This window comes from Pygoscelis adeliae, unplaced genomic scaffold, assembly GCF_000699105.1.
Source record: "Pygoscelis adeliae isolate BGI_AS28 unplaced genomic scaffold, ASM69910v1 Scaffold4, whole genome shotgun sequence".
Taxonomy (NCBI): Eukaryota; Metazoa; Chordata; class Aves; order Sphenisciformes; family Spheniscidae; genus Pygoscelis; species Pygoscelis adeliae.
In genome coordinates this window covers 8,978,214-9,004,572 of record NW_008824986.1, presented here as the reverse complement: position 1 = coordinate 9,004,572, position 26,359 = coordinate 8,978,214, and the positions used below count along the sequence as shown (strand labels likewise).

Sequence of the window (26,359 nt, the reverse complement as noted above, 5' to 3'; positions counted from 1 at the left end):
AATACTTTAAAAAAAAAAGTAAAAAAAAATCAATGGTACATTTATAACTGCTGTGTTAAGTAAGGGTAAATATATGTGCATATGATGCCATGGAGAAAATAAAAAACTGATGCATGTAATTTGGGGACTTACTTTTTCTGGCAATTGCAATAGCTAATGCAATCCTTCAGCGGCCCTTGTTTTTTCTTGTGTACACAAAATAAATTCCCTCAGAAAATGGATGTCTGTGGTTCATATTGTAAGAAAGCAGAAGTATTCTCAGATGAGAATATTTCATTGCAACTGCATCTTTTATTGCAAGATGAATTTGCATTTGGCATTGCATGGTGGAAAGGGGAGAGTGCTGGTGTTATCTGTCCACAGAGGTGTGAAGGGGTTTAACTTGGTACAGGGAGATGTAGGGATGTATCAGTGTTTGGATATTTCATGCACAAAATGTTTAAATACAGAAGTAGAGATCTCTTTGTCAGAATATTTCAGAAATGTAAACTTGGGTTTTTAAAAGCAATCTTTCTTGCATAAATGTAGAGCAAACAGAAATGTCATTTTCTGGTAGAACTAGAATATTATCCAACCAGATCATGTTTTCCAAGTAAGTTTTTAGCAGAATCAGATTAGTATTTTGATAGTAATTTTGCTTAAAAGGTCAAATTTTATACCTCATCTTAATGCAATATTGAGAAGTTGTTAATAAATGAAGCTAAAAAAATTTTAATTCTAGTCTGTGATAGAGCCGGGCTACACAAATGGTGGGGTGGGCTGGGGCTTTGTGTGGGTGTCTTGGTGCTTATGCAGTGGATAGCATTGGTTTCCACAGCACGCTTCTGCTGCCCAAAAAGCTTTTACTAACCCTTTAATAGCAGGTAAGGAGAACCTCATTAGAATTAGGGTCATAGCTGATTTAAAAGTATATTTTAATATTACATTCCTCTCTGGAAAAGAAAAGCCAGAAGTCGCATGTTTTTATTTTGTTGTTTTACGTCTTTAGGGCTTCACAGTTGGTCTTTTATGGTGCTAGTATACAGGCGGTGGGAATGGTTCTTCTGAGCACCAGGCCAATGCATTTTAGCTATAAATTAAAAGCTGCAGTGTCCTTTACATCTGTATTGAAAACAGCCTGTCTTAAGGTTGTACCCACCCGTTTCTGCTGATAGCCCTAATGAGCTGTTTATATAAACAGCAGGCAAAATACCTGCTGCTTACTTTTCAGCCTGTGCCACATTACACACAGCACGGCACCCACACTTGAGAGACCGTTGTTAGACTGAATAACCATTCTTAATTTTTTCAGATTTCACAACTAGAAATGAGAGAAGGCTCTGCCTGCTTTCAAAAGAAATAGCACTGAAAATGCTGTGCTTTTTCCTATCCCTCACAGTTAGATTAGGCAATCTTCATTATTCTAAAAATTTTTGGTGAACAATGATATCGAAGGGACCGCTGTGATTACTTTTTCCTATTCCTTTGCATAACTCAAATCATAGGACTCCTGTGTGATTTTTTTTGTGTCTGTGAGGAGATGATTCATTTTCAAAGCACTCGTTCCTAGTTACAAATACGTCTCTCATTTTCTGGTCACTCCAGTTGGTGATAAATCTTCGTATTGTTCAATGAAAAGGAAAAAAAAAAAAGTACACTGAGAATACGAGCATATTGCCTGAATTTTCAAATGTCAGGAAGCTCAAAGTTGAGGTTTCCACAGTAGAATTAAGTTAATCCTCTCATTTGGGATGTTCTGACATTAGGTTAAATCAACTCCTTACACCTACCTATGCAGTTTGCAGATGTAGTCCAGCAGCTACTTTAACTGTGCCATTCCTTGATCAGTAACTCATCTGAAATAGTATTTGCTGCGCATTTTTAGAAGACTGTACCGATACAATAACCAGTTTGTCTTTTTTTTACCATAATTGCCCAGCTGTGTCTCTACCTGGCAATTCACTTGGGGTTGATCCTGCTACTTTGCTTTCTCTTCCCATAAAGTTAACAAGAGATGTCAAAAGAAGGTAATTTTAACCTGGGCAGCTGTAGAGCTACTTCCAGGCTTTTACGGAAGCTCAGGAGTTTTGTTTTAAAGTTGTTGCAAGACTGTTCCTCTTCCACTCCAACCTGCCTTATGGGAAGTGGTGGACTTGAGTGGGGAGGCAGACGTGGTTAGAAACATTATGTAGAAGACGGATTTCCTAAAAGGTGACACTTGGTTTTAAAACATTGGCTTTTTTTTTAAAGGATGGTGTAGTTCAGCCTCTCAAAAATCACGATCCCTTTCTCTTAGCGGAGTAATTTCCCAAGAGGAACGCACAGTGCGCTTTTCAAGTGAAGACCAACCATGAGGCTTATTCCCTAAATATTAGCATTCATGGTGAGACAAATTTCGAGGAAGATATAATCCTCCATACACAGTCTGCAATGGAGTGGACCTCTCTCTTCTAGACCAGAAATGCCTAAGAAATTTGTAATTTAATAACATGGAGTGCGGGCTTGCACTGAAAGCAGGAGTGTGGGCATCTCATTTTGGCTGACAACAAAATACCTGCACCATGAATATCCCTGTTATTTGTAGTTTGAGATCCATCTAAGATTCCTCATTTTGATTTCTATTTCTCAATGTATTATTCTTAGGAAGCTTGCTTTTTTCCTTACATTTGACTTTTGGTCCTTAAACCAATCTTCTGTAAAGCTGAAGTGCACCTTTCACCTTCAGTAAATTAGCATTTTCAGATACAACTTCTGCATTTTGCTGTTCTTCTACTTTATGGATTTGATTCCTTATTAGTAATACTTTTCATTACTCTTCTAAGCTCCTTGTTTCCAAAATGAAATGTTGTTACTTTCAAGTTTCCCTAGTATACGCATAGTTTTCTCTCCTGGATTACTATTCTTTACCACGTTGCAATTTCCAGTCTCATCTCCATCTCTCTTGGCTTTTGCCCTTAAAAGCCTTATCCTCACACTTATCACGGCAGTCTAACCCATCCTTTGAACTGCTCTGAAGTGTTTGCTCTTTCTGTGTTTTGCTGAAGCTTTGTAATTTTCAACAAAGCCCTTAATCCAGGGACTTTACTGAAAATTGGTAGGTTAGAGTATCTCAGGATGAGAAGGAAACATAGTGGCAGTCATAAAGCGACGAGGGAAGGGGGTGGAATTTTGCCCGTGTGGAGCAGTTGATATTAGTCAATGCCAATGAACTACTGAAGCCAAGAAATACTCGGTGTCATCGACAAGATAAGATATTATTTTTAAACACACTTGTGTGGTCTCTGGAGCCGTAAAGGAAGCAGCAGCATTCTTATTCCTGCACGGTAAAATGTACAAACAGCAACGTGTTTCAAGTTTGCCAGTGGATGCCGCAGTCTATAAATCAGTACATGTTTTCCACTGCTCCTTCATAAATTGAAAGCGTTGGTCCCGGGGAGAAAAAAGTAAATAAATGCACACTGCTCATTTATTTCTGCTCCTCCCTTCCCCCTCTCCCCCCGCCACAAAAAAAAAAACTTTTACTGTTTTACTGGAGCCACAAAACACAAAACTTTTGAAACTACACAGTAAATGCCATGCTTTGGCTTAAAATGTCTTTTTTCTGGCTCATGGGATGGCATCAAAAGGCTTTTTCTTCCATCTAACAAGATAGTGGTGAAATTCACGTGTCTGCCAAAAATCAGTGTGAGGTTCATGTCCAGCTTGTACCCCATGTCAGATCGTAAGCCCGTCCTGAGAGCTGTGAAGGACGGAGACAGTCTTCAGAGAGGAAAGATACTTTGTTTGACCATGTTTCAAATGAATATAGCAAGTCATTTTAAATGGTTTCCAACCATGGCTATATATATCTTGAATGCAATACTAGCAATAGAGAAATGCTGTGTTTTAACATTTTATTTAAAATATTAAGCTTACGTGATGGTTAATTAACACTATCTGAAATTTAAACAGCTTGGAATGTCCCTCATACATCAGAATATTGCACGATAATATTCTTATCCTAGACTATTTCATTTTTACTGACCGTTAACTCAGCAGGAGCTAAGAAATATCCTAAGATCCTCCTTTGCTGCTATTAAAGAACCACAAAAACTAAATTGGATGCTGCAGCTCTTTCAGGGCAACAAGCAATCCAGCTTCAAAAGTAAATTAAATTGCTAGGTTTTCCCTAAAAAGATCTCCTTCTGCATCCTCACAGTCTTTCCCATAACAATTTGCAGCTCGTGTCTACACAACTAAATTTATGCTACACACATTTTTCTTACGCCTTCAGTATAAAAGAAGCATTTTCCTTCCACTGTCGCCAACCTCTCTCTCTGGTACACTCTCCAGATAAATTGTTTCTCGCATTAATGAGTTGTACCTTGTACAAATCCTGTGTAGTAGCTCCCTGTATGGCTCATTCCTCCAGAAGACCTGCCATGTCCTGGACAAACTTGGGAAACCTTCCAGGGCAGGAAGTCTGTGAGGCAGCAGATTGGGAGTTATTGACCTTCAAGAATAGGGATTTCATTTATCAGGATCCTTTGCTACAGCCATGCTGTCCTCACCTGAATAAATTTGCTCTGTAGTAAACAGAGAAATCTTTCAGAGGGTTGTGCAGGGGATTTTAAACACATGGTTGCTGCTTCAGTTATGACGTTGGAAAAATTACCAACTTTGGTTTTGTTTTCGGGGACGTTGCAGGTGTTGTGGTCCAGCTGCACAAATGGCCGAGGGAAAGGCTGGGTGGTTAATGGACTCGTGGACCTCTGGAGTTCAGGGCACTTGACATTTTACAAATTGAGTCTTATAATACAAGTTCTTGGTATTCCTTCGGAGGATTGAACCGGACAATTGGATTTCAAAATAGAGATGTTGAAGCGGAGTAGGGTTTTCAAGAGGTAGTAGCAACAAAAAGTAGGTGCTTTTCTCTAAGACAGATCCCTTGGCTGGAGAGGTGCCTGGTTAGAGGCTGGCAAAAATTGAAAGAATCTTCTCCCATGGTGAGACACTTGTATCATATATTTGCAGTATGATAGGAAAAGAGTAGTTTTATCTCTTACCTATACCTGAAAGTGTTCCATTAAAAATAATGTGACAAAATATGAGCAGTATAACTTGTAAACTAACTTCTAAAGGATTTTTAAAGCCATTCCAGTAATTTAAGGTGGAAACAAATGTTGTTCATAATATCTGTTTTTTTCCTGTTCATCTCCACTTACAGATAGGGAAATGGATATTAGAGTGGAAGAATGCTAGGATTGTGCTATTACTGCATGTATATTGGAGAGGAACTAAATCTGTATCATCATTAATTTGAGCATTCATTTTTTAGGCTCTGAAACATTTATAAAACTCATTATTAATGTTTGTATTCAGTATCATCTAAAGGGTTTGATCAAGCTGAGGGAGGCGCAGCGGAAACGCAGCCTCCGCTCCGGAGTGTTTACAGTCTCAACTGACAAGGATGGGAAGGGAGGAAAAAATAATCACAAAAAAGATTTAATTCTGCCAAAGTCATAATTTGTGCTACCTACTGGCATTTACATGTACGCAGTGCCTTCAACAGCGCAGGTCTGGTTTTGATGTGCTCCTGGGCGTTGCAGCAGTATAGAGGACAGTGACAGTCCGCAACGGGACCCATGGGCTGCGAAGCTGCGGTGGCGTGATGGCACTCACGCTGAGCAATACCAATACGGCGTTTCAGCCCCCTCGGCTCCTCTCCTCCCCTCCTCTCTCCCGCCGCTCATCCAGAATCCCCTGCCTCTTGACGGCCAGGTGTAATTAGTTTGCATTAAATAGCATACAGCCTTAGTACCGAGCCAGTGCTTTTAGTTGCCAGACGTACTTTGGAAACGCGTCGCAATGTCTGTGCTTATTCAGGAGTCAGTGGAAGAACTGAATGAGTTTGTTTACAGTGTCGATGCAAATCTAAAATTATTTAGGCTTCCATTTATTTCCAATCTTTTTCGGCTCCAAAGCTGTTTGCCTGAGATCTTCTATAAATATTTTTACAACAGAAAAGAGAGTAGAAGTGCTTTGGGTTTGGAGAGGGACTGGTTAAATCTGGAGCAAAATTATGGTAACGCCATTTTCTTTGAAATGAAAATGTGCTGAAGAAGTTATGGATGACTGAAGTTAAAAAGAAAGTGGCAATCAAAATCAAGAAAGGTTAAGTGATTTTGAAAGGTTTCACTTGCTGACTTACCAAACAACTGAATATTAGTTCAGTTTCTATGAATTCGTAGTATATTGCTCTTATGAGTCAAAATTAACTCAGCCTAGCATGTGAAAATGTACTCCATTTTCTGCAAATATGCCTTTGCTATTAAACTCATGTTAATTTTTGTTTAAAAATAAAAATATGCTCTGTATCATCCTTCTAGATTAGATACATAATGTAGATAAAAACATTCAGGTCCTTCCATTTGCAAAAATTGCATTGCAGAGTGTAGAAACTGCTTTGTGATTTCATGAAGATGTGATCCCTCATTACAGTGATTGTAATTAGTCAATCTGATGTGTTTTTCATCTTCAAGGCACTTTACAAACATGAGGTAACTTGTGCTCATGCCAGTCCTCTTCCCTAGATAAATAATATTATGAACCCTGTAGTAGAAATGAGAAAAATCAAGAGAAGGGGTCCAACATCATATGGAGCCGTAAGGAAAAGTTAATGTAGGTACCAGGCTCTACCGAGGGGTAGATCATGAGGATCCGTCACCTTTCTGTCCTAAATTAGGTCACCACTCAGTCTGTTTGCCCGAGCATCTGCCCATTTGTTTTCTTTAGGACTCAAAAGCTCCTTCTCCCTCGTTCAGCCATACCAGTATAGTTTCTGGTCCGTATTTTCTCTTACTTCACTCCCTTACTTCGAGAGCATAAATCTCTCTCCTTTCTCCCTGCAATCTCCTGTAACTATTTTTCCTTTTGCAGCTCCTCATCTCCTCCACCATCAGCAGGTCCCTGCCTCTTCAGGCTGCTTCTTTCCTTCCCTTCCCTCTCAGTCTGCCAGGACAATATTTCAGTCCACACTTGGGTTTGTGGGACAGGTGCCCTCCGCTTGAAAATTGGCTCCTCATTTCCAGGGAGGAACAGGAGCAGAGAGCAAACTGGTGGGACCCAAGCCACATCTTGCTTTTGTGGCATTGGCATGCTACATGTGGGGGAAGGCTTACTGAGTATTCAGCCTGGCTGGGCTCCAAACTGCCAATTCCTAGAGAAAAAAATATATTCTAGGTCACGGTCTGGTGTTTGTGCCACTAAATCATAGGTAGCTGTGCCCTGCCTGACTCCTCAGCCAGTGCTGGCAGCAGTCTTGGTCATACTGACAGTCGTAGAACCCTTAATGTTTTACTCTTATTTTTAAATCAATATCTAGAACTAGGGATTTTCCTAAAAGTCTTATTCTTTTCCAAGTTTTCCTTAAATACTAATAAATGTGATTTCAACCTGCAGATCAAAAGACAAATAAAATTCACCCAACATTGATTTTGGGCTTTGAGTAGTAGGATTTCACTTGTGTGTTTTGCGGGGCTTTTGGTTTTCAGGTAGTCTTGGAGGGTAAAATATTTCTTATTTATGCAGTGCGTTAAAGCAGATGGGATTGGGGGGGTCTATACCATCCTTCTGGAAGGATGCAGAAATCGGTTGTGTGCATGAAGGTTTCCCCAGGAGTGCCATTCCCCTTCTTTCTCCCCAGCATCCAGCTCCCACCATCTTTTGAAGTTGTGGTGCTTCATCTCAAACTCTTCATTCCCAAAAGTGGATGTCTTCAGGGAGCAATGGGGAAACCTGTGTTCAGCTCTTTTCCTCAGCCCTCCCTCATCTGACTGCTCTTTGCAGTTGCAGCCATCTCGGTGTTTCACTGGGGCAAGGAACATGCGGCCTGATGCTGAGAGAAGAATTAGGTGGTGTGGACAGGGGATTTAAATTTAAGATGAAGGGTAATACGAACCAAATGGATTTATAACTCATTCCAAATCTGTCCTGGTTTCATCTGGGATAGAGTTAATTTCCTTCCTAGTAGCTGGCACAGTGCTGTGTGTTGGATTGAGGATGAGAATAAAGTTGATAACGCGCCAATGTTTTAGTTGTTGCTAAGTAGTGCTTACACTAGTCAAGGACTTCTCAGCTTCCCATGCTCTACCGACTGAGAAGGCTGGAGGTGCACAAGAAGCTGGGAGGGGGCACAGCCAGGACAGCTGACCCCAACTGGCCAAAGGGACATTCCACACCATGTGACGTCATGCTCAGTATATAAACTGGGGGAAAGCTGGCCGGGGGGGCCGCTGCTCAGGGACTGGCTGGGCATCGGTCGGCGGGTGGTGAGCAATTGCATTGTGCATCACTTGCTTTGTATTTTTTTTTTTTTTTTTTCAATTATTAAACTGTCTATCTCAACCCATGAGTTTTCTCACTTTTACTCTTCTGATTCTCTCCCCCATCCCACCAGGGGGGGAGTGAGCGAGCAGCTGTGTGGTGCTCAGTTAATCGATGAGGTTAAATCACAACAAAATCTCATTTTTTTAATAAAGTGAGGTCACCAGTGCCAGCCAAATTTCAGCAGCAGAAGCAGATCATCGTTTGATCTTAGATAGCCTGGTGTGCTAATTTAAGCATCTTTTTGGGTTTGAGTGGTTCTTTATATTCAGAGTAGAAAAAATGAAAAATACACATTTAAAAACATTCTTGCTGCTCCTCATTAAGATTGTTGGCTTCTGAAGAGCTGAAGGATATTGTTAAATTTCTTTGGGTCAGTTGAGACGGCTGCTGAATTTCACGGTTGAAGAACAAGAGGGGAAAAAGAACCAATGGAAATATAATGAATATTTGTTCAAAGCAATATCTGCAAATTGCCTGTCCTGTCTAATATAGATTATAGATATTAGAGGGAGAGAGAGGTGGTTATGAACTATAATCAATCAACAGTATTTATCCACAGTCCTAGGTTCTGGTTTCTTTGTGGGCAGGCCGTGTTTACACATTATTGGATATCTAGTTGGGCTAGCAGGAATCATTTTATTTCTGAAGCAATTTGATCATTTTACTTGATTTGCATTGAATAGAGACATGTGGGTAATGCTGCCACAGCTATTTGGCACATCAGATGCACGGTGTTTTCAGGCATGTGACACAATGCATTTTGTTGAGGTTTATTAAGATTTATTTTATTCCAATGTTGTTTTTTAACCAAGGTATGTAATTCAGGTTTTTTGTTGCTGTTTTGTGATTTATTTTTTTTCAACAGATGTGGGAAGAGGCCATTGCCTTGGGTAAAGAACTTGCAGAACAGTATGAAAATGAAATGTTTGATTATGAACAACTCAGTGAACTGCTGGTAGGTTTTTTTAATGACATAGACACTGCAACAATTTTTTCCGAATTTAATTTCTAAACTTTTAAAATTATATTGAAAATCTCTCTTATGACAGTAAAATTCAGAAATAGATGCCTGCTTTGGCTTTGTTGGACAAATGTTGATTAACTGGCTACCACTGGAGTGCCTGCAAAAGATTGAATTTTATTTTTTTTCAGCTGAAAGAAAAATATTTCTGTAATGTTAAGCTGATTTATTTGGGGTATAAAAGGAAATTTGGAATTTAAATATAAATGGGAACATGAAAAAATCCCCATTCTCTCTCAAGTGTCTTTCCATATTCACATTTCTTTTTTTAGGTATGAATAATCCCCAAGCATTCATGTCTAGAGTCAGTTATTTTTGCCCTGATGTTACCCATTCATTATGCCTGCACCATTTTCTTTCTGCTGCTCTTCTCCAAAAACATAAATGTCAGCTGCCCCTGTCCCTCCTAACTTCTCAACCATTTTCACAGGAGTTGGGACATGATTCCAGTTTGGTTCTGAAAATTCTTGATTTTCAGGTTTTTGATACATTTTACCTTTGCACTCACCAGAGTACGTTGTCCTTAATTTCTTTGAATTGTCTATCTGCTTTATCCCAGTCTATCAGAGCTGGGCATTAATACGGTGTCATTGCACCCTCTTTCTCTGCTGACACCGACACTCAGTTTGAGGATGGCTAGGAGCCATCTCCCCAGAAGCATCTCTGTCCCTGTCTCCCCAGAATCTCCTTTCCTGGGGAGGAAGGAATAAAGGTAAATACCAATCATCTCAATTTTATGGTTTCTTCACTCCTTTACTGTTCTTCTTTGTTTTGTCCATGGTTCTGTCCTCCAGCTCTCTAGAGCTGAATTTATATCCCTTTTTGATGGTTGTCCTTTTGTGGCGTTTTAACTGTTTTTAGTGACAGACCAATTGTACTGATTTACTTAACAAATCTGGAGCCTGGTTTCATGTTGCTTTGTACTGCAGGAGGAAAGGGATGTATATATGGAACATTTCTCAGGTGCTATGGTATACCGAAAGAGTCTTCCTTGGCCTGCTGCCTGCGCCAGTGTCAGTAGGGCTGCGTTCAATAGAGAATATTCTTCATTTCAATATAAAAGGAATCTGGTAGAGATTGTTCCTCAGCTAGAAATGATTCTCATGCGTCAGATATGATTATTCACCAGTGGGTAGCTACTTTCAGAGTCCCTCATTTCTAATTTTCCATCTCTTTATGCTTGCACATGGGAACATGAACAGCTTTTGTCACAGAGGCAACCACTCTTTACTTATCATACTGTACCCATTTTTGGAGCAGAAGTCTGAATTTGCACTTTCTACAGTATAGCTGATGGCTAATAATACTGAATTATGTATTTTTCCCCATTTCTCTTGCACAGTAAATATGTCATTGTTTACATTAAGTGACATAATTCCAGGAGAGGCAGTGGTATAAACTAGGTATGGTGCATTTGCATATGGAAATTGAGTTTCTCCCTCTTCTAATAGGGGAAACCCAAAACTTCTAATTCTCAGGTCAAACAAATGAGTTTACCTGCTCTTTATCAGGCAGGAGAAACAGAGAGAGTTGTCACAAAAATTAGTACCAGCATGCATTCGGCATTCATCCCTTATAGGGCAAAGATCAAAATTCACACTCCCATGTGAGTCAGGTGTCGCATACCCCATCGGCCTTTCTTATTGCTGCTGCTGAATAGCATTAGCATGCTAGCTCTTTTTTTTTTCCCCCACAATAAAATTTAAAAGTTTTTTGCTTCTTTCTGTTCTCCCTATTGTCTCTTTTGTTCAAGCAATATTAAATATTAGACATTAAGACAATTCACAAATGACAAAATAGTTTTGTTACAGGTGAACTGAGAAATATACAGCAGATCTTGGTCTATGTAGCCTTCTTGCCATTTAGTGTTATCTGTCGCATGGGAGCAGTAATAAACCTCCCCCTAAATCAGAATTCATTCTCTTACAGAAAGTAATAGACTAAAAATAAGGTAATGAACAGATCATCTGAAGCTGCACATTTGTTATTATTTCATCATTTGAGATAAAGGATTCCGCTTTGAAAACAGATGGCGCCTGACATGCGTGTATTTATTCCAAAAGTTATATTTTTCTGCAATTCTCAACTGTGTGCTTTCTGTATGCAAATAAATAGTTGTAAATATGGAAAAGAAGCAAAAAAAATGTAATGAAATGTAACAGCCAAAAACTGAGAAGTCAGCATCATCGAGATGAGCTGGCTTTAGCAGTATGTGCTTCATTGTTCCAGCGTTTCGGCATCGCAGTGTTGCAATTGGGAATTCAGGCTGCCTTGCAAATTCTTGACCTCCATCAAAATCTCCATATTGGATATGGAATAGTGAGGTTCACCAAAATGAGCATAAAAACAATGGCTACAGAATCCAGTATTTCAAAATACTAGCATATATCTGATAGGTGAAGAAAAAGGGGTGAAGTGAGGAATGTACATCTTTAAGTTAGAGATATACATAAAAGAGATCTAGATATTAAGTATAGGGAATCTCCTTAAAGTTTAGGTCATTAAAGTTTTTCCTATTTATTTTGCAGAGAAAGCAAGCCCAGTTCTATGAAAACATTGTGAAAGTGATAAGACCAAAACCAGACTACTTTGCTGTTGGATACTACGGCCAGGGATTTCCAACATTCATAAGGGTAAGCGTCCACCTTTTTCCACAGACGATAGCAAGGTTTCTTGCTTTGGAAATTTCCCTCAGTTGTGGAGAAAGTACATTATTGTTTGTCAGTGTGTTATTTACAATCTCCCTAACATTGATGGTTGGTTTTTAGGTGTATAAAACAAGCATTGGTTTTTCCTTTCCAGTTTCCAATATGGAATAGTTGAATTTTGGTAGAGAAGCTTTTTCTTCTAACATATCCAATACTTTATACTTCTTCAGGGTATCACTAAAAATGAAGATATACCACCCAGTTCGTAAATCAGGGTAATAACCAGCACCATCTGAAATGGTGACATTTTTGCCTGACAGGTGTGTGTGTATGTGTGTATGTGTGTGTGAGTATGGTAGAGAAGCCTTTCGTATGTGACCGTGTTTTCATGTGAGTGTCCTTTCCAGCATAGTCACTAAAATGAAGTTGAATATCAGAGATATGTGTGATACCTTTAAAAGCAATCTTTTATCATTGATTTTCATGAGTCGTGTCAGTTTAAAACATGTCACTTGATTGACGCTGGTAACGTAAGTCCAGTAACATTTTAGATTTTTTCCGCTGATACCAGGATTGTTACGGAGTTGATTTAGTGGCTAAAGAAGGGTGGGGATTTAACACATCTGAATTGCATCTGTATCGTGATTCTCTGGACTCTGGCACTTGCCAGTCGGTGATGTGGAAATAACACGTTAGCTATTTAGCTGCTGTGCTGCTTGTATCTATCTCAAGAGCTGAGGATTTTCAATTTGGAAAGAGGCTCTCTCCAACCCTCTGTGGAAGAGTTACAGTAGATTAAGGCAGTTCAAGAGACAGAAGAATGAGATTATTCTCAGATTATTCTCTGAGTCCAGGAGACTGGATCTGAGAGGATCTGAGTCCAGGAGACTGAGAGAGATTTAGTCTCAGGCCAGGGGCTGGTAGTAGGTTTCCTCCTGGAAATACGCATTTAGGAGATGAGTCCCTGGTCATAACTGAGTAATTCCATGTTAACTCTCTCAGATTATGCCATAATAAATACCAGGAGCAAGCCCAAGCCTATGCTGAAGACCGGCTCACTGGATAAGTCCAGTGAATGCTGATTAAGCTGGCTTTGTCAGGTTAACTGTGGTCAGCTGGTCTTTCATGGTGTATTAAAATGAACCAGGGAAAGGCTTTAAAAAATCCCAAGAAATAAAACTTTTACTTAATCAGGTGACCGTTTGGAAAAACCTCCTTTTCCACCAACGAACTAAAGCCCATGTGAAGAAACTGAAATTCTTGAATCATCCCAAGAAGCAGCAAATGGCATGGGTTTCCATGTACCCTGGGATGCTGTACTACAGGCGTTCTTGTACCATTTCTGTCTCCTGAGAAGTGCAACAAATTATCAGCTCTTTGCAGCTGAAAGGAATAAAGCTGACCCCAGGCAGCTCCTGCCAGGCTAAGAGTGAATTTTTCAGCATCCGTTGTGTGCAGACCATCAAACAAAAACTGGGAGATGAGCTCTCGTATGTTAGCCCACTGCTTGGTCTCCAAATTATGGCTGGGCAGCTCATGCCAAAGGGACTCTGAGCATGCAGGAAGGTGGCAGGATCGTTGGTACCCAGAGCTGCCCCAAAGCTTATGAAATGCAATTCTGCAGACTGGCAAAGCCGTATGTTAGTAACAGATGCAAGTCATGATTGTGTGCAAGCTACCGTGTGTATCAAAAGACCAACTCTGAAGGGATGCGATGCAGCAAAACTAAGAATTATTGTGGTGTTTGAAATACATGTAGAGTAATGTACGTGCAACAGCTTTTATCAAGCATCAAACAGAAAAAAATGTTTGTGGTACATTAAGTAAAAAAGCTTTAATAAGATTTTTGTAAAATGTTTATTAATAATTTCTTAAGTTTTACCAGGCAAAAGATATTTAATATCCAGTAAGGAGTCACTGTTAAGATTGATCAACCCATTTCTCTAGAAAATGATTGAATTAATATTTTATGATATTCCTATAGGGAAGACGTGCATTATCAGGAATCTTCAAAATTATGCATGTATGATAAAGTCACTGATAACTTTGCAAAAGGGATTGTGGCCATGAGTTGTTGTGAAATTTTATCACACGTACAGCCACTCTCAACAGAGTGCACATTATCCTCTAGAAACATCGGGAATATCCAGGGATCCAGAGCTGCTAACGAGAGAGGGGTTGCACTGGGATCACAATGGGCACGACAAGCTGTCTTGACCGAGTGCATGGAGTGGCCATGGGGCAGTTTGTCTCAGCCTCTAACTCAACCATGTATTTGCACACAAAAAATGCAGAGAACACAACGTAATTTTCCCATTGAAGCAGTGTGTTGTACTGTATAGTCGAAGGGATACAGTGCAAAATATTGTTAATCTGCTGCATTAATACTGAACTGCTTTTTCGCTTCACAACTGAATGATTTTTAAGTGCAGGAAAACACCATGCTTTACAAAAGCCTCGTGGATTGGTCAATCTGTAATAAATAAGCAATAAAAATTCTGAAAATTTGGCTATTAAGTGCCTGAAAAGCTGATTGAGAAAATCCTTAACACAAGCTTTTTCTTCTATTGTGATTTTTCCTGTGGATTTCAGTTATATACACATGAATTGCAGGTATATACACACTTCCTAGGCATCTGCCCTTTTTCCTTTTTTTTTTCCCAAATAGAGAGTATTCTTTCATCTACTGTGCTTTTCAAAAGGCACCATTGCAGAACTAAACCCAACTGGGCAAATGTAAATTATTCTAGTTTTCTACTCCTAGTCATAACACCAAGTGTTCATTTGAGATGAGTAATGAAGTTAAGCATATTCAGATGCAAGTGTTGTGTTCATATCAAAACTTACTTTAATATGTTTGATCAGTTAAAATATGCAAGTCGTCTTTTACATTTTTCTTTAGAATTTAATGTGCTTGTTCAGTACATAAATGGGCTGTAGAAAATATATCTTAATTTTCTTTATTGTTAAAAGAAGAAACCAATATTTAGAAATACAATATACTTAATTTAAAAGTTATGCTGTGTGCAGACAACTGTACAATGGCAAAAATCTAATAGACTAATGTGAAGTCTGGGGTGTATCAGTCTTTCTAAAAGAGTCAGTATCTTTGGACCTTCCTCCTAAAATTGGCGTCATTTTCTGTTTGTACTTTTCTCTGCTACTCTTGCTTGCTCACCCCAATGCCTTTGAATAAATGTTTGTGTATAAAAAGCCTAATTATGCTTATTTACATCCATTCCACCATCAGCTGTGGAAGATGGATGAGAGGAATTACAGAGGGAGATCCTGGATTTGGTAGAGGACATAATTTGTCTTAATACATTTTCAATGGGCACCTGTTTTATAGATCCTTGATATCATGTATTTAGACCCCGTTGAATTTAGTGTGGTTTATATATATGCCTAAAGGTAAGTGCGTGCTTAATGATCTGAGTACTGAATTGAAGGTAAGGAAATCCATTTGTGCTTTATTGAAATGGCATAAAATATTTGTAAACTGTTGATTATATCATAGTGTGAGGAATGTAAAATATCTCACTTAACATCATTGGAGTCAATGCTTCTGAGATCCCAGTTCATTACTGAGGATACTGGTATTAGGATTTCACCTCTCAATTTGTTTCCAGAACAAAGTCTTCATTTACCGGGGAAAGGAGTATGAACGCCGCGAAGACTTTGAAGCAAGGTTATTGACTCAGTTTCCAAATGCAGAAAAAATGAAAACGACGTCTCCACCAGGCGATGACATTAAAAACTCCTCCGGCCAGTGTATCCTTAGGTTGTACAGCGGCTCCTGCAGCCACACAGATTGAGGATTTATGGCCAACATGAGCAGGAGGCTGCTGCACTTCTGCCTTTATGGGTGTAATACATTAATTTTGTTGTTCTGTCCTTTCTTCGCATTCCCATTGAGATGCCTGTTCTGCGTGATTAAAATGCACTTTTCAGTTCTTAACCTCTGAATTCAGATATTCAGTGCTTTACTGTAAAGCCAAAACTGGATTTACCGTCTAAATTTCACAGGCCAGTGTCAGAACAAATCGTGAGGTGAGTTTGGGCTGGTTTTGCAATTTTATCAGTCTCCTTTATAACACCTAAACTAGTTCTTGTTGTGGTATAACAAATCTGTACACAGCCAAGGAGGGTAGTAATTCTGAGGACATTTCTTGGGTATTCTTAATATTAGCAGGGATTCCATCCAACCCACTGGAAAACAGTGATCCCATAAGCATCTTGTATTTATGCATAAACTTTTTTTCTGGTACTAGAGTTTAACAGCAATTCCTAAAGAGATAGTACTTGAGTTTGATTGTGCTTTTCCTTTTTTTCAGTTTCTATAGGGTGAATGAAGTCCAACGGTTTGAGTATTCACGCCCTGTTCGAAAAGGAGAGAAAAACCCAGATAATGAATTTGCGGTAAAAAAAAAAAAAAGAAAGAAAATAGAGTACTTTTGGTGTTTGCTTATTTATTCCCCTTCATTTAGAGAATCTGAGGCATTCATTATGTTTTGGTTGTTGAAAAATAAATTCTAGCTTTAAATGTGATTATTTTTCATAGAAATTCAATTAAACCAATTTATCATGTTCTGTTTTATACCAATAGTAAAAATGGACAAAGCTGAATTTATGTTGTTAAAAACTGACTATGTTGAGAAAGAAGTTTAAAATGGCTATACCTGAAAAGAGAGATGTCTCTTGCCAAAACTTGTCTTGCCATGAAGATTCTAGTCAGGCATCTAAAAATCTTTTTGCAGTAATATCTTTTTTCTTTTTTTTTTTTCCCCTTCTTTTTTTACTAAACCATATGTTTCATCTAATGGTCAATAAAACTCCCTTTGAGCACAGCTTGTATTCAGCAAAACGTTTACAATAGGTTACATCAGGTTGATTGCCTTTTTTTTTTATAGACACCATTTTATTCACAGGGGTTCTTGTTGGCGCAGTTAGTAGTAAAGTAGTAGTAGTAATTAAAGTAATAAATTAATGCATCATTCCTTGAGCAAAGAACTTGGTTTTCTGTGTAGTAGCAGGCTCTAATCTAATCACTGTGCCAATAAATGCTGAGTATTTGGTTTCCTATAGCTAAGACTAGATATTCATTCAGAGACTCCTTTAGTGTGTCTTTAGCTTCTCATGGTGGCTGTTATATCAAAAATTGCTAATTTGCTAATCTATGTGAGAATCTACGTCTGTTTTAAAAAAGCCTCACAATAAATAAGATGAACTACCAACATATACCAGTTCTAACAAAATCAGATCAAGAGATGTCTTTGACATCGGTTATGAACCAAATACACACATGTGAAGGAAGAGACATTAGATCACATATCCTTAAATTCAAACCAGTGAGGAGATGTTACAACAAAGCCATTGCAGTTTGCAGCTCAGATGAAATCACAGGATCACAAATTCAGGTCAGGACCTGCAGGTCAAGATGGGACCCAACCCCTGCTCCAGGCAGGGCCAGGGCCAGGGTCAGACCTGGCTGCTCAGGGCTTTACCCCAGCAGGTCTTGAAACCTCTGAGGGTGGGGACAGCACAGCCTCCCCTGGACCAGACCTTCTGCTCCCCTGCCCTCCTGGGGAAGAAGCTTTCCCTATATCAAGATGTTATGGTTTTGTGGAGGATGGTCCTTGAAAGCTCTAGAAGTTACGTGGGAAAAATGACAGTCCAGTAAAACAGGTGGATCTTTTATATAGTGTTCTCATTTGGTAAGAGAGCAGTTGTTCTCTACTAAATCATGTATCAGATTTAAATCAGCGCCACTCCATCATCTCCCCAAGCAGATTCCAGCTGAAATTTCCCCCTGGCTTTGTAATGTCTGTCGTACTGCGGTTCCTTTTCCTGATGATAATGTTTTAAGGCTTTGCTTAAGATAAAAGCTATCAATCTGATAATGTGATGTTTATGTTATATTTGCAGAATATGTGGATTGAGAGAACCATCTATGTGACAGCGTATAAATTACCAGGGATTCTGAGGTGGTTTGAAGTCAAATCAGTTTTCATGGTAAGATCAATTCGGCTTTATTGCGATTGCATAAAAGAATGGGGCTCTTCTACAGCCAGGGAGCATTTATATTTGTGCATGACTGTGCTTCAGTTCTATGAACAAGCAATCAGTGTGGCTATATCTGGCATCCTAAGACAAGGGAACGTGCTTGCTGAGGGAGCTGATTGAGGGTTGACTGAGGGTGACTCAAGTAATGCTTTTCCACTTCTGAGAGAAGGAAATGTGGGCTCACTCTTCCAGGACTTTAGGGCAAGGCCCAATCAAGTGCTTGAAGTACTTTTACAAAGTATTTCTGGCTTTCAGCAGGTGAGCCATTACAGCCTGTGGCGTAAGCTGTGTGCCTAAAATGAAGAGGGACCTGAGGTGTTGTAGGGGAACCCTGCTACATCAAAATGAAACTAGTCTGAATTTTGGAAAAGAGGATTTGGGTATTTTGATTTTAGTTTATTCAAAAATATGCCATAAATTGAATGCATTGTATGTGTCTGTATCTCTTCTCTACTTATCATTTGTGATTCAAGGTTGTTTTTGTTTCTTCTTCATAGTTAGCTAAAATATACCCTAGCAACCTCACAGAGTAACTCCAAATTATGCATTTCTCTGTTCTACCATTTAGACTGTTTAGATAAGACATATCCATTAAACGCCTTTAAGATTAAATTATTCTTATGCAGCTGTAATTTTTAAGTAGCAATAAAAACATTGTTACTGCAGTTTTTAAATCTCTCGTGAGGCTTGTTTTTAAAGGAAAAGAACAATTTGCATATGATTAATTAAAACCTTTTTCATTGCTCCATTGAGGTTATGTTGGACAGTTGTATTTAGATGAACAGAAGTAATGCAGAAAATTACTATGGTATCTATAGTAACAGAATATGAATGTGATGTTTGACAGTAATAGGCAGCTGAATAAAACACATTGAATTTTTAATGAATTTTGTATTTTCAATATAATCCTGATAGAGAAGATTGTATTTATCTTCATGATTGCAAAAAGCGTTGTTTATAAAGGCTGGCAAATCTGATGAAAGTCTCTTTTCCTTATGAGTTAAGAGCACAGCCTGACAGGCTGCTTTATGCAGGCAATTTGTATACACGCACCTTTAACGCTATGCTTGTCATAGAAATGTGCATAAGTCCTGGAAGAGTGCTTTCTATAAGCTTTTTGTAAGTAAGGATTGTATTAGTCGCACAGCTGAAAAATGATACCAGAATGGAACTTAATAATATGTGGGAAGATGGCAACGGATAACTTTTGACCTAGCTCTGGCATAGTTACTACAAAATTGGTATTGACTTTCTTCAAGATTCCTGTCAGCTAAAATGCTGGAAGCATGATCACTAAGTTTACATCCCTGTAATGCTAAATTTTGATTATGGGTACAGGTATTATTGATGTTTTACTAAACACTATGAATTAAAGTAGCTTTGCACATTTCATATTTTATTGATGGAACTAGAATATCTTTAAAGGAAGGGGTGAGATCATATCAAATCAGTGCTGAGAGACAGCTGAGTAATTTAATAAATGCAGTATGTTATGTTACATAACCTGTAGGAACATGCATAATTTCCTTAAATCTATTTGCTTTTTAAATTCCTTCTGAGTACTTTTACCTAAACCTTTTCAGTCTGTTCATGATGTGCAAGTAATTTGTTGTACACATTCATTATTCTGTATCTGATTTGTTTTAGCTGGACACAAGTAGTTGTAGGGGGAAAATTTGCTGAGGCCAGCCAGTGAATTAGAAACTGGATTTTGAATTATACTTGGTTTTAAAAAGTACAAATACTAATCTCTGTTTTGTTTTGATGTTTAATTTTTTAGTGTTGCAAATGTATTAGGAGTATATAATTTGTTTGCCATGAATAGATTGTGTAGTGTCCAGAGTTAGCAAGCTACTTCAAACAAGGCTCATAATTTACAAGTATAGATATTTTTAATAAATAGCTTTCAGTAGGGTCCAAAGCACAGTTTATAGTAGTAGGATGGGAACTGCAGTCCTCCATCTGCTTTCAAATAACTAGAGGGAGGATTATAAGAGAGTAAAAGAAAAGAGGATGAGAAAGAAAGTCATGATTGCTGATATATAAAAATCAAGAGATGTCTGTGAGCTCAGTGAGTGCTAATTTCTTTAGATATTCAAGAGCTTTAAAAGCAATGGTTCCTCAACAAATTATTGCATAGTTATAAGGCCATTAATACAAATAACAGAATCCTAAATTTAGCATATGATGTTTGCAACAGTTCTTGCCGAATCAGATGTTGAATATAGTCTTACTTTCCCTGTCCAAATTTCCCTGGTAGCACATTCAGCTCTGAACAGTAGTCGTCGTCTGTCCATCTGAGCCTGGTCTGCTCCACAGCCAGAGCAGAAACATCGGGCTTGTTACCTGCCTTCCAGAATAATTCACCAGGCAGACTTTTTAAAATGCTAATTAAAACATCCTTGATGTAATCAGATGGCAGGTGTAAGAGTAACAACTAAAGAGATTTGATTATAAGTGGTTCTCAGAAACATGGTAAGCAACTGATAGCCAGGTAGAAGTGCTTCTCTGTTTATGTAGCATTTATGTAAATTAGGGTGTAATCAAATATACACTTGCATTTTCCTCACAGGTCTCAATTAACCTTCCTTTTCTATTCCTACCACATCATTTTTTAATGTAAGTAGGCTATGTCTTAAGTCTTCCAGTGAGGACTGTCTACACTGTGGGTTGCTGCAAGTTAGTAATTTTTAGCCCATTCACTAAGTGTACCTATTTTAGCAATATTCAAAATATTTTAATGCTGTTTTTTCAATACGAGCAACTGTCATTCTGAAAAACACAGTATCTGGTCATAAATAATAGTTGGAGATGAGTCAATTAAAATAAAGCAAGTTTTACACAGTGTAAGAGCTAATTCACCCCATGAAGACCTCTGAGGAGCTCTCCTTCATTGAAGTCCAGGCTATGTGAGAAAGAAAATTTCTTCCTTCAGTTATCGACGTTCAGATGAAGAAAATGTAACTTCGTGGGAAAAAGCACAGCAGATAGCTTAGAAGTCATCTCTTCAACATATTAAACTCCATTTCCTTGGAAATACACCAAAATCGTCTCAGCATAAGAAAGACACATCCTGTTGGAATGGGTCCAGAGGAGGCTCACAAAAATGATCAGGGGGATGGAATACCTCTCCTGTGAAGAAAGGCTGAGAGAGTTGGGGTTGTTCAGCCTGGAGAAGAGAAGGCTCCGGGGAGACCTTGTTGTGGCCTTTCAGTACTTAAAGGGGGCTTATAAGAAAAATGGGGACAGACTTTTTAGTAGGGCCTGTAGCGATAGGACAAGTGGTAATGGTTTTAAACTAAAGGGGGGTAGATTTAGACTAGATATAAGGAAGAAATTTTTTACGCTGAGTGTGGTGAACCACTGGCACAGGTTGCCCAGAGAGGTGGTGGATGCCCCATCACTGGAAACATTCCCGGTCAGGTTGGACGGGGCTCTGAGCAACCCGATCTAGTTGAAGATGTCCCTGCCCATGGCAGGGGGCTTGGACTAGATGACCTTTAGAGGTCCCTTCCAACCCAAACTATTTTATGATTCTAAAATATCTTCTTGATTTTTGAGCTGCTTAGGATTACATTCTCCATCAGAAAATCCACATTAAGTTATCATTTCTTTCTTACTGTTACATTAAGCTGGATCTTCTTTGTACTGCTAAAACTCACCGACTCGTAATCTCTTGTGGTCTCCATAATCCTCAAAAAACCTCACATGATTCCTGTCAGAGCCTTTCTTAATGTTGTGCTGTTGCGCTGAGATGTAATCTGTACTACAGCAGTGAAATGCATTTAAGTTTCAACACTGATGAATTGATTATCGTATCAGTTACCGCAGTATATAAATATCAAATATTCAAATGCCTGAAACCACCCTTTCTGTTAATTATTGGTTAAAATAACTTTTGTTCTGAAATTCCTGAAATGTTTCTAGTTGTGGTGGTTTGGCGGACAGCTAGTTCTGTGGCAGGTTAAAAACTCTGCTCCTTGATTAAAACCTCCTTTTGTTTTTATTTTAGGTTGAAATCAGTCCACTGGAAAATGCAATAGAAACCATGCAGCTAACAAATGATAAGATCAATAATATGGTTCAACAGCATTTAAATGATCCAAATCTACCCATTAACCCTCTCTCAATGCTGCTTAACGGCATTGTGGATCCTGCAGTCATGGGAGGGTTCACAAACTATGAGAAGGTAATGTCAAAATTATCTCTCCTGCAGTGCTTCACCTCTTGAGCCTGGACTCTCCTGGAATGCTGCAGGACATATGTGTGTGTGTATTTGTATATAAACACTATGTGAGTGTCCCCGCATATGTGCTTTGTAGAACGTTGCTTAAAATTTACCTTTTTTAATGTCTTTCTGATATTTATGGATACATTTTTGCCTTTCTACATTTGAAGTAAGAGTTGATATGTTTAGCAGCAAGAGTACTTATGTAGGCACGTGGTGGATAGTTGCTTACTAGAGTTGGACACTGAGTTTGATGATATTTCCAGTGTGTGCTCTCATGCGCTTGGACATCGGAGCTTCAGTGACCAAAGTAGCTGATTGCAATTCTCTGCTTTCAAATGCATGAGTTTTTAAAGGATTAATCAAATGGTAGAGACTTCTGAGATACCAGTCAGTTGCAAATATGTCTAAATAATCTTAACTGCACGTTTACAACATTAGCATTTGAAGTTATACGAGATAAGATATTAACATTGGGAAACTATAAACACTGTATTACTTATGTCTTTGCTATAGGTAATTCTTCCATGGTAGATGTTGATTCATTTTCCGAAATAACTGCTCATTTCTCTCTCTTGACTAGGCTTTTTTTACTGAAAAATATATACACGAGCATCCAGAAGACCATGACAAGATTGAAAAACTAAAGGATCTGATCGCTTGGCAGGTAAAAAATTTTAAGTCAGGTTGGTTGGGACCAACTGCTATACAAAGACAGTTTAGTGTCACCTTTGAGAAAATTCAGACATTAAACTATTCACCCTGCGTACACTTCTTTGGCATTTAAAAATGTCTTGGAACTTGAGCTGAAGTTACATCTTTTCAAGTCTGTCATTTGATAAACCCACAAGGAACAAACATGATCAACCGCTTTTTTTTTCTTTCTCTTTTTTTTTTTTTTTTTGCAACTGTAATACAGTGAAAATATCTCATCTACATCAAATGAGAAAATATTTTTAATAATGTTGGTTAGTATTATCGGTGATTTAGTTTCGCATTTTAATTTTCTAAGGCTGATTTCAGAAATTCTTCTCGGACAGTAAGATGAAATGCTTAACCCTGAATCTCTCCTCCTGCTTGCACAGACTGGGGCAGTATTTCTTCACATATTCACTTCTTTCTTCAGGCAACATATTTTCCATTTATTAAAGTTCCTTTGTATATTTACAGTACCTTTTGGCACAGAATATTAAATGTGAGAGTTGCAAAAATTAACTTGCATGCAAAATATTAAGTAAATTCATCATTGTGAAACCTTTGTTTCATTTGCTGTATAACTTAACATGGTATAAAAGCATTATTGATTCATAAAGCGTGTGAAATTACCTGGTATTTTTATGATGACATATTAGAGCAGAAATCATTTAAATGTAAGATCACATGGGTAATATTTCCTGAACCAGGAGTGGAACCCAGGTTTCCAGCCCAGTGCCTGAGACAAAGCAAGAACAACTGTGTTTCTCTTGCATGAAGGACTGTGTTTACATGTACCAAAGAATATTTTTCAGGGCTAACAAGAAACAATTCCAATTTTGTTTCATAGTCATATACTGGACATTTTCCAGTGGTCTCAAGATAATTTTATAATAACTAAAAAAATATCAATATGATTGGAAGTGTTTTTCCCCTAGAAGAAAAAAGTGCATCATTGTCTTTTTATATTCAATTTTGTCTCTATAATAAAGGAAATAATTTACATTTCTATGGGTTTCAATCTTAGAGGTAGTAGAAACAAAGATACAGAATTTAAAAAAAAAGTCCTCTGAAGACCATAAAATTATCACTGTCTAAAAACTCTTTTGGTCTGCAAAAAAATTATTTATTTATTTATTTATTTATTTTCTTACAAGCTTTTACAGAAGATTAGATTTTAGGAGCTTTATGCTTTTATAGAGGAAAATAATTTGATCCCAGAAGACTAACTTCATATCAGCTCTGTCTTTGCCTCTGATAGCAATACTTCAAATGAATTACAAACACAGTTTTCCTCAGCAAAGATTCACTTTGGTGACATTTGTGTATTAAAATAATATTACTATTTGAAAATATGTATGGCAGCTAATCACATTGTATTTTAATTATTCAGAGGTTTTAAATACATAATTTCCCATCAGTGTTGTAGTTCCAAAACAACAGGAACCAGAAAAATAGAGAAAAGGGATCAAAAACTATTTTTATATCTGAAAATTCTTTTCACTAAAAGGTCTAGCCATTTCACGGTGGAAATCAGTGCTTTTAAATTACCTTAGACATTTGATATACATTTAGTGTATCCTAAGACTTAAACCTCCCCTCACATTATTTCAGTTTTCAGAGCACTGTCAGCATAAGTAGATGGGAGTGGAGTGGGGAGCGGACTGCCAAATATCGGCTGGTGTCAGGAGAGGGAGTTGTTATGGAAACTTTCCGAAGTGAGGCAGTGGTCTGAATTCATCACGAGCTTGACAGTGATTGAAAGCAAAAATGAGTTTTCATTTTTCAATAATGTGGGACTTGGAGTTTTGTAATCACACAGAGATTTTCTTTATGCTGTATAAATCAATCTGGATATATGAAATAGTAGCCTGACAATCATATTATCAGCTGACTAGTTAAATGTAATTTTTTTCCTGTCCCCTTACCTTACCTTTTTCTCCATTGTGCTATGGAATTCATGCTCTTCAAGGTATTATCCTTTTATAATTCCTCTGAACTTTAAGTATACGATTTTTTCTGTCTATTATTTTTTCAGATAAATACCATTAGTAAAGCAATGTCCATTTTTGTCCGTCTTAGTGCTTTTTCAACTTAGAAAAAAATGTTTCCATGCAACTACATCATTTCAAGCTGATCTTTTATTTTAACATGAAGGTAATGAAATGATTGATTGAAATGATGGTAATGAAATGAATGATTGATGACATTAGTCACTCTGCATTTAGCTAATGTATTTACAGCATACCAAAACTAGTATGTCACATAAAAATCTTGTACTACTTCTACATAGCTGAAAGAAATCTAGCATACAAAACTGAGTTCTTACGATCATATTTTATGATAGCATTATTATGAAAGATTTTCTTTTAAGATTTAAGATTCTATATTAATTTTAATAATTCAAATGTATATAGCTTTTTCATTCTTTTCAGCTAAGCAGATCAAGATCTTTAAAATAAAAAGAAAAAAAAAATGAGGGAATAATTTTCAGTTGCAATGGATCTATAAAATTTTAAAATCAGCAAAGATTAGAGTTATGGAATAAGAATTTCTCATTCAGCTCATTTGTTTATAGTTCAGCTATTTACGTTACCTTCACTTTTTCATTCACCTCTCCAAAGGTGAGGGCACCCTGTAGGATCTTTTGAAATAGAGCCATAAGCAAACCCACCCATTGCTCCAAAGCCAAATGAATTGGCAATATCGTGAATGTGGCAAAATTCTGCCTCTGTCTCCGCATCCGATGAAGATTCCTATAGGTTTAAAATTCAGTGTGACTTGTCACCAAATTTCCCTGTGACCATGTCTGGAAAGGAGACGTAGGAAGAATTTTGAAGTTAGTAGAAGGTGATGAAGCAGAAATGGTAAAACAGTCCGAAGGTACTTGCTTTCTGTATTTGATAAATGTTTAAAGGATTAAGTGGTCTCAGACAGGGAGACCAAATATCCTGACTCAGAAATCTGACAGAAGTTCTGTAGCAAAGCCACGGGAAGTTTATTAAATTCAACTTCTGTTAAGGAATAACAAGCCTTTTCTTCTTCTTCTTCTTCTGTGGTTTCTGGTCTTCTTTCATTCCCTTATAGTTGGTGCCTCCTCTTGCCTGTTCCTCGATCACTTGACTCAACAGTTCCTGTACCAGGAGGCCACCAGCCTTCAGGTGGTCATGTTCTCCCAGCCCAACCCACACTCACTCCAGCAGACCTGGCCATCAGCCCTCCTATTATTTTGCTTCTCCAAGTGCCAGAAGCTCTCCACGGCTGGCTGTATACACCTGGTGTATACCAACAGTGAAACCCTCCTTAGCACCTTCAATTTCGGGCACAGAAGGAAGCACCTACATTTTTTTTCCTGCCTGG

At 38.0% G+C, this 26,359-nt stretch overlaps 1 protein-coding gene across 1 annotated transcript in view; it reads left to right on the top strand.

The window, feature by feature from the left end:
• Nucleotides 1-26,359, top strand: part of DOCK1 (dedicator of cytokinesis 1) — a 303,352-nt gene that overhangs the window by 244,212 nt on the left and 32,781 nt on the right. The window contains exons 39-46 of the mRNA XM_009326015.1: nt 9,212-9,301; nt 11,896-12,000; nt 15,645-15,786; nt 15,987-16,065; nt 16,350-16,434; nt 17,941-18,027; nt 22,091-22,267; nt 22,890-22,973. Coding sequence (XP_009324290.1) covers nt 9,212-9,301; nt 11,896-12,000; nt 15,645-15,786; nt 15,987-16,065; nt 16,350-16,434; nt 17,941-18,027; nt 22,091-22,267; nt 22,890-22,973 — 849 coding nt within the window. The remainder of the gene's footprint in view (nt 1-9,211; nt 9,302-11,895; nt 12,001-15,644; nt 15,787-15,986; nt 16,066-16,349; nt 16,435-17,940; nt 18,028-22,090; nt 22,268-22,889; nt 22,974-26,359) is intronic.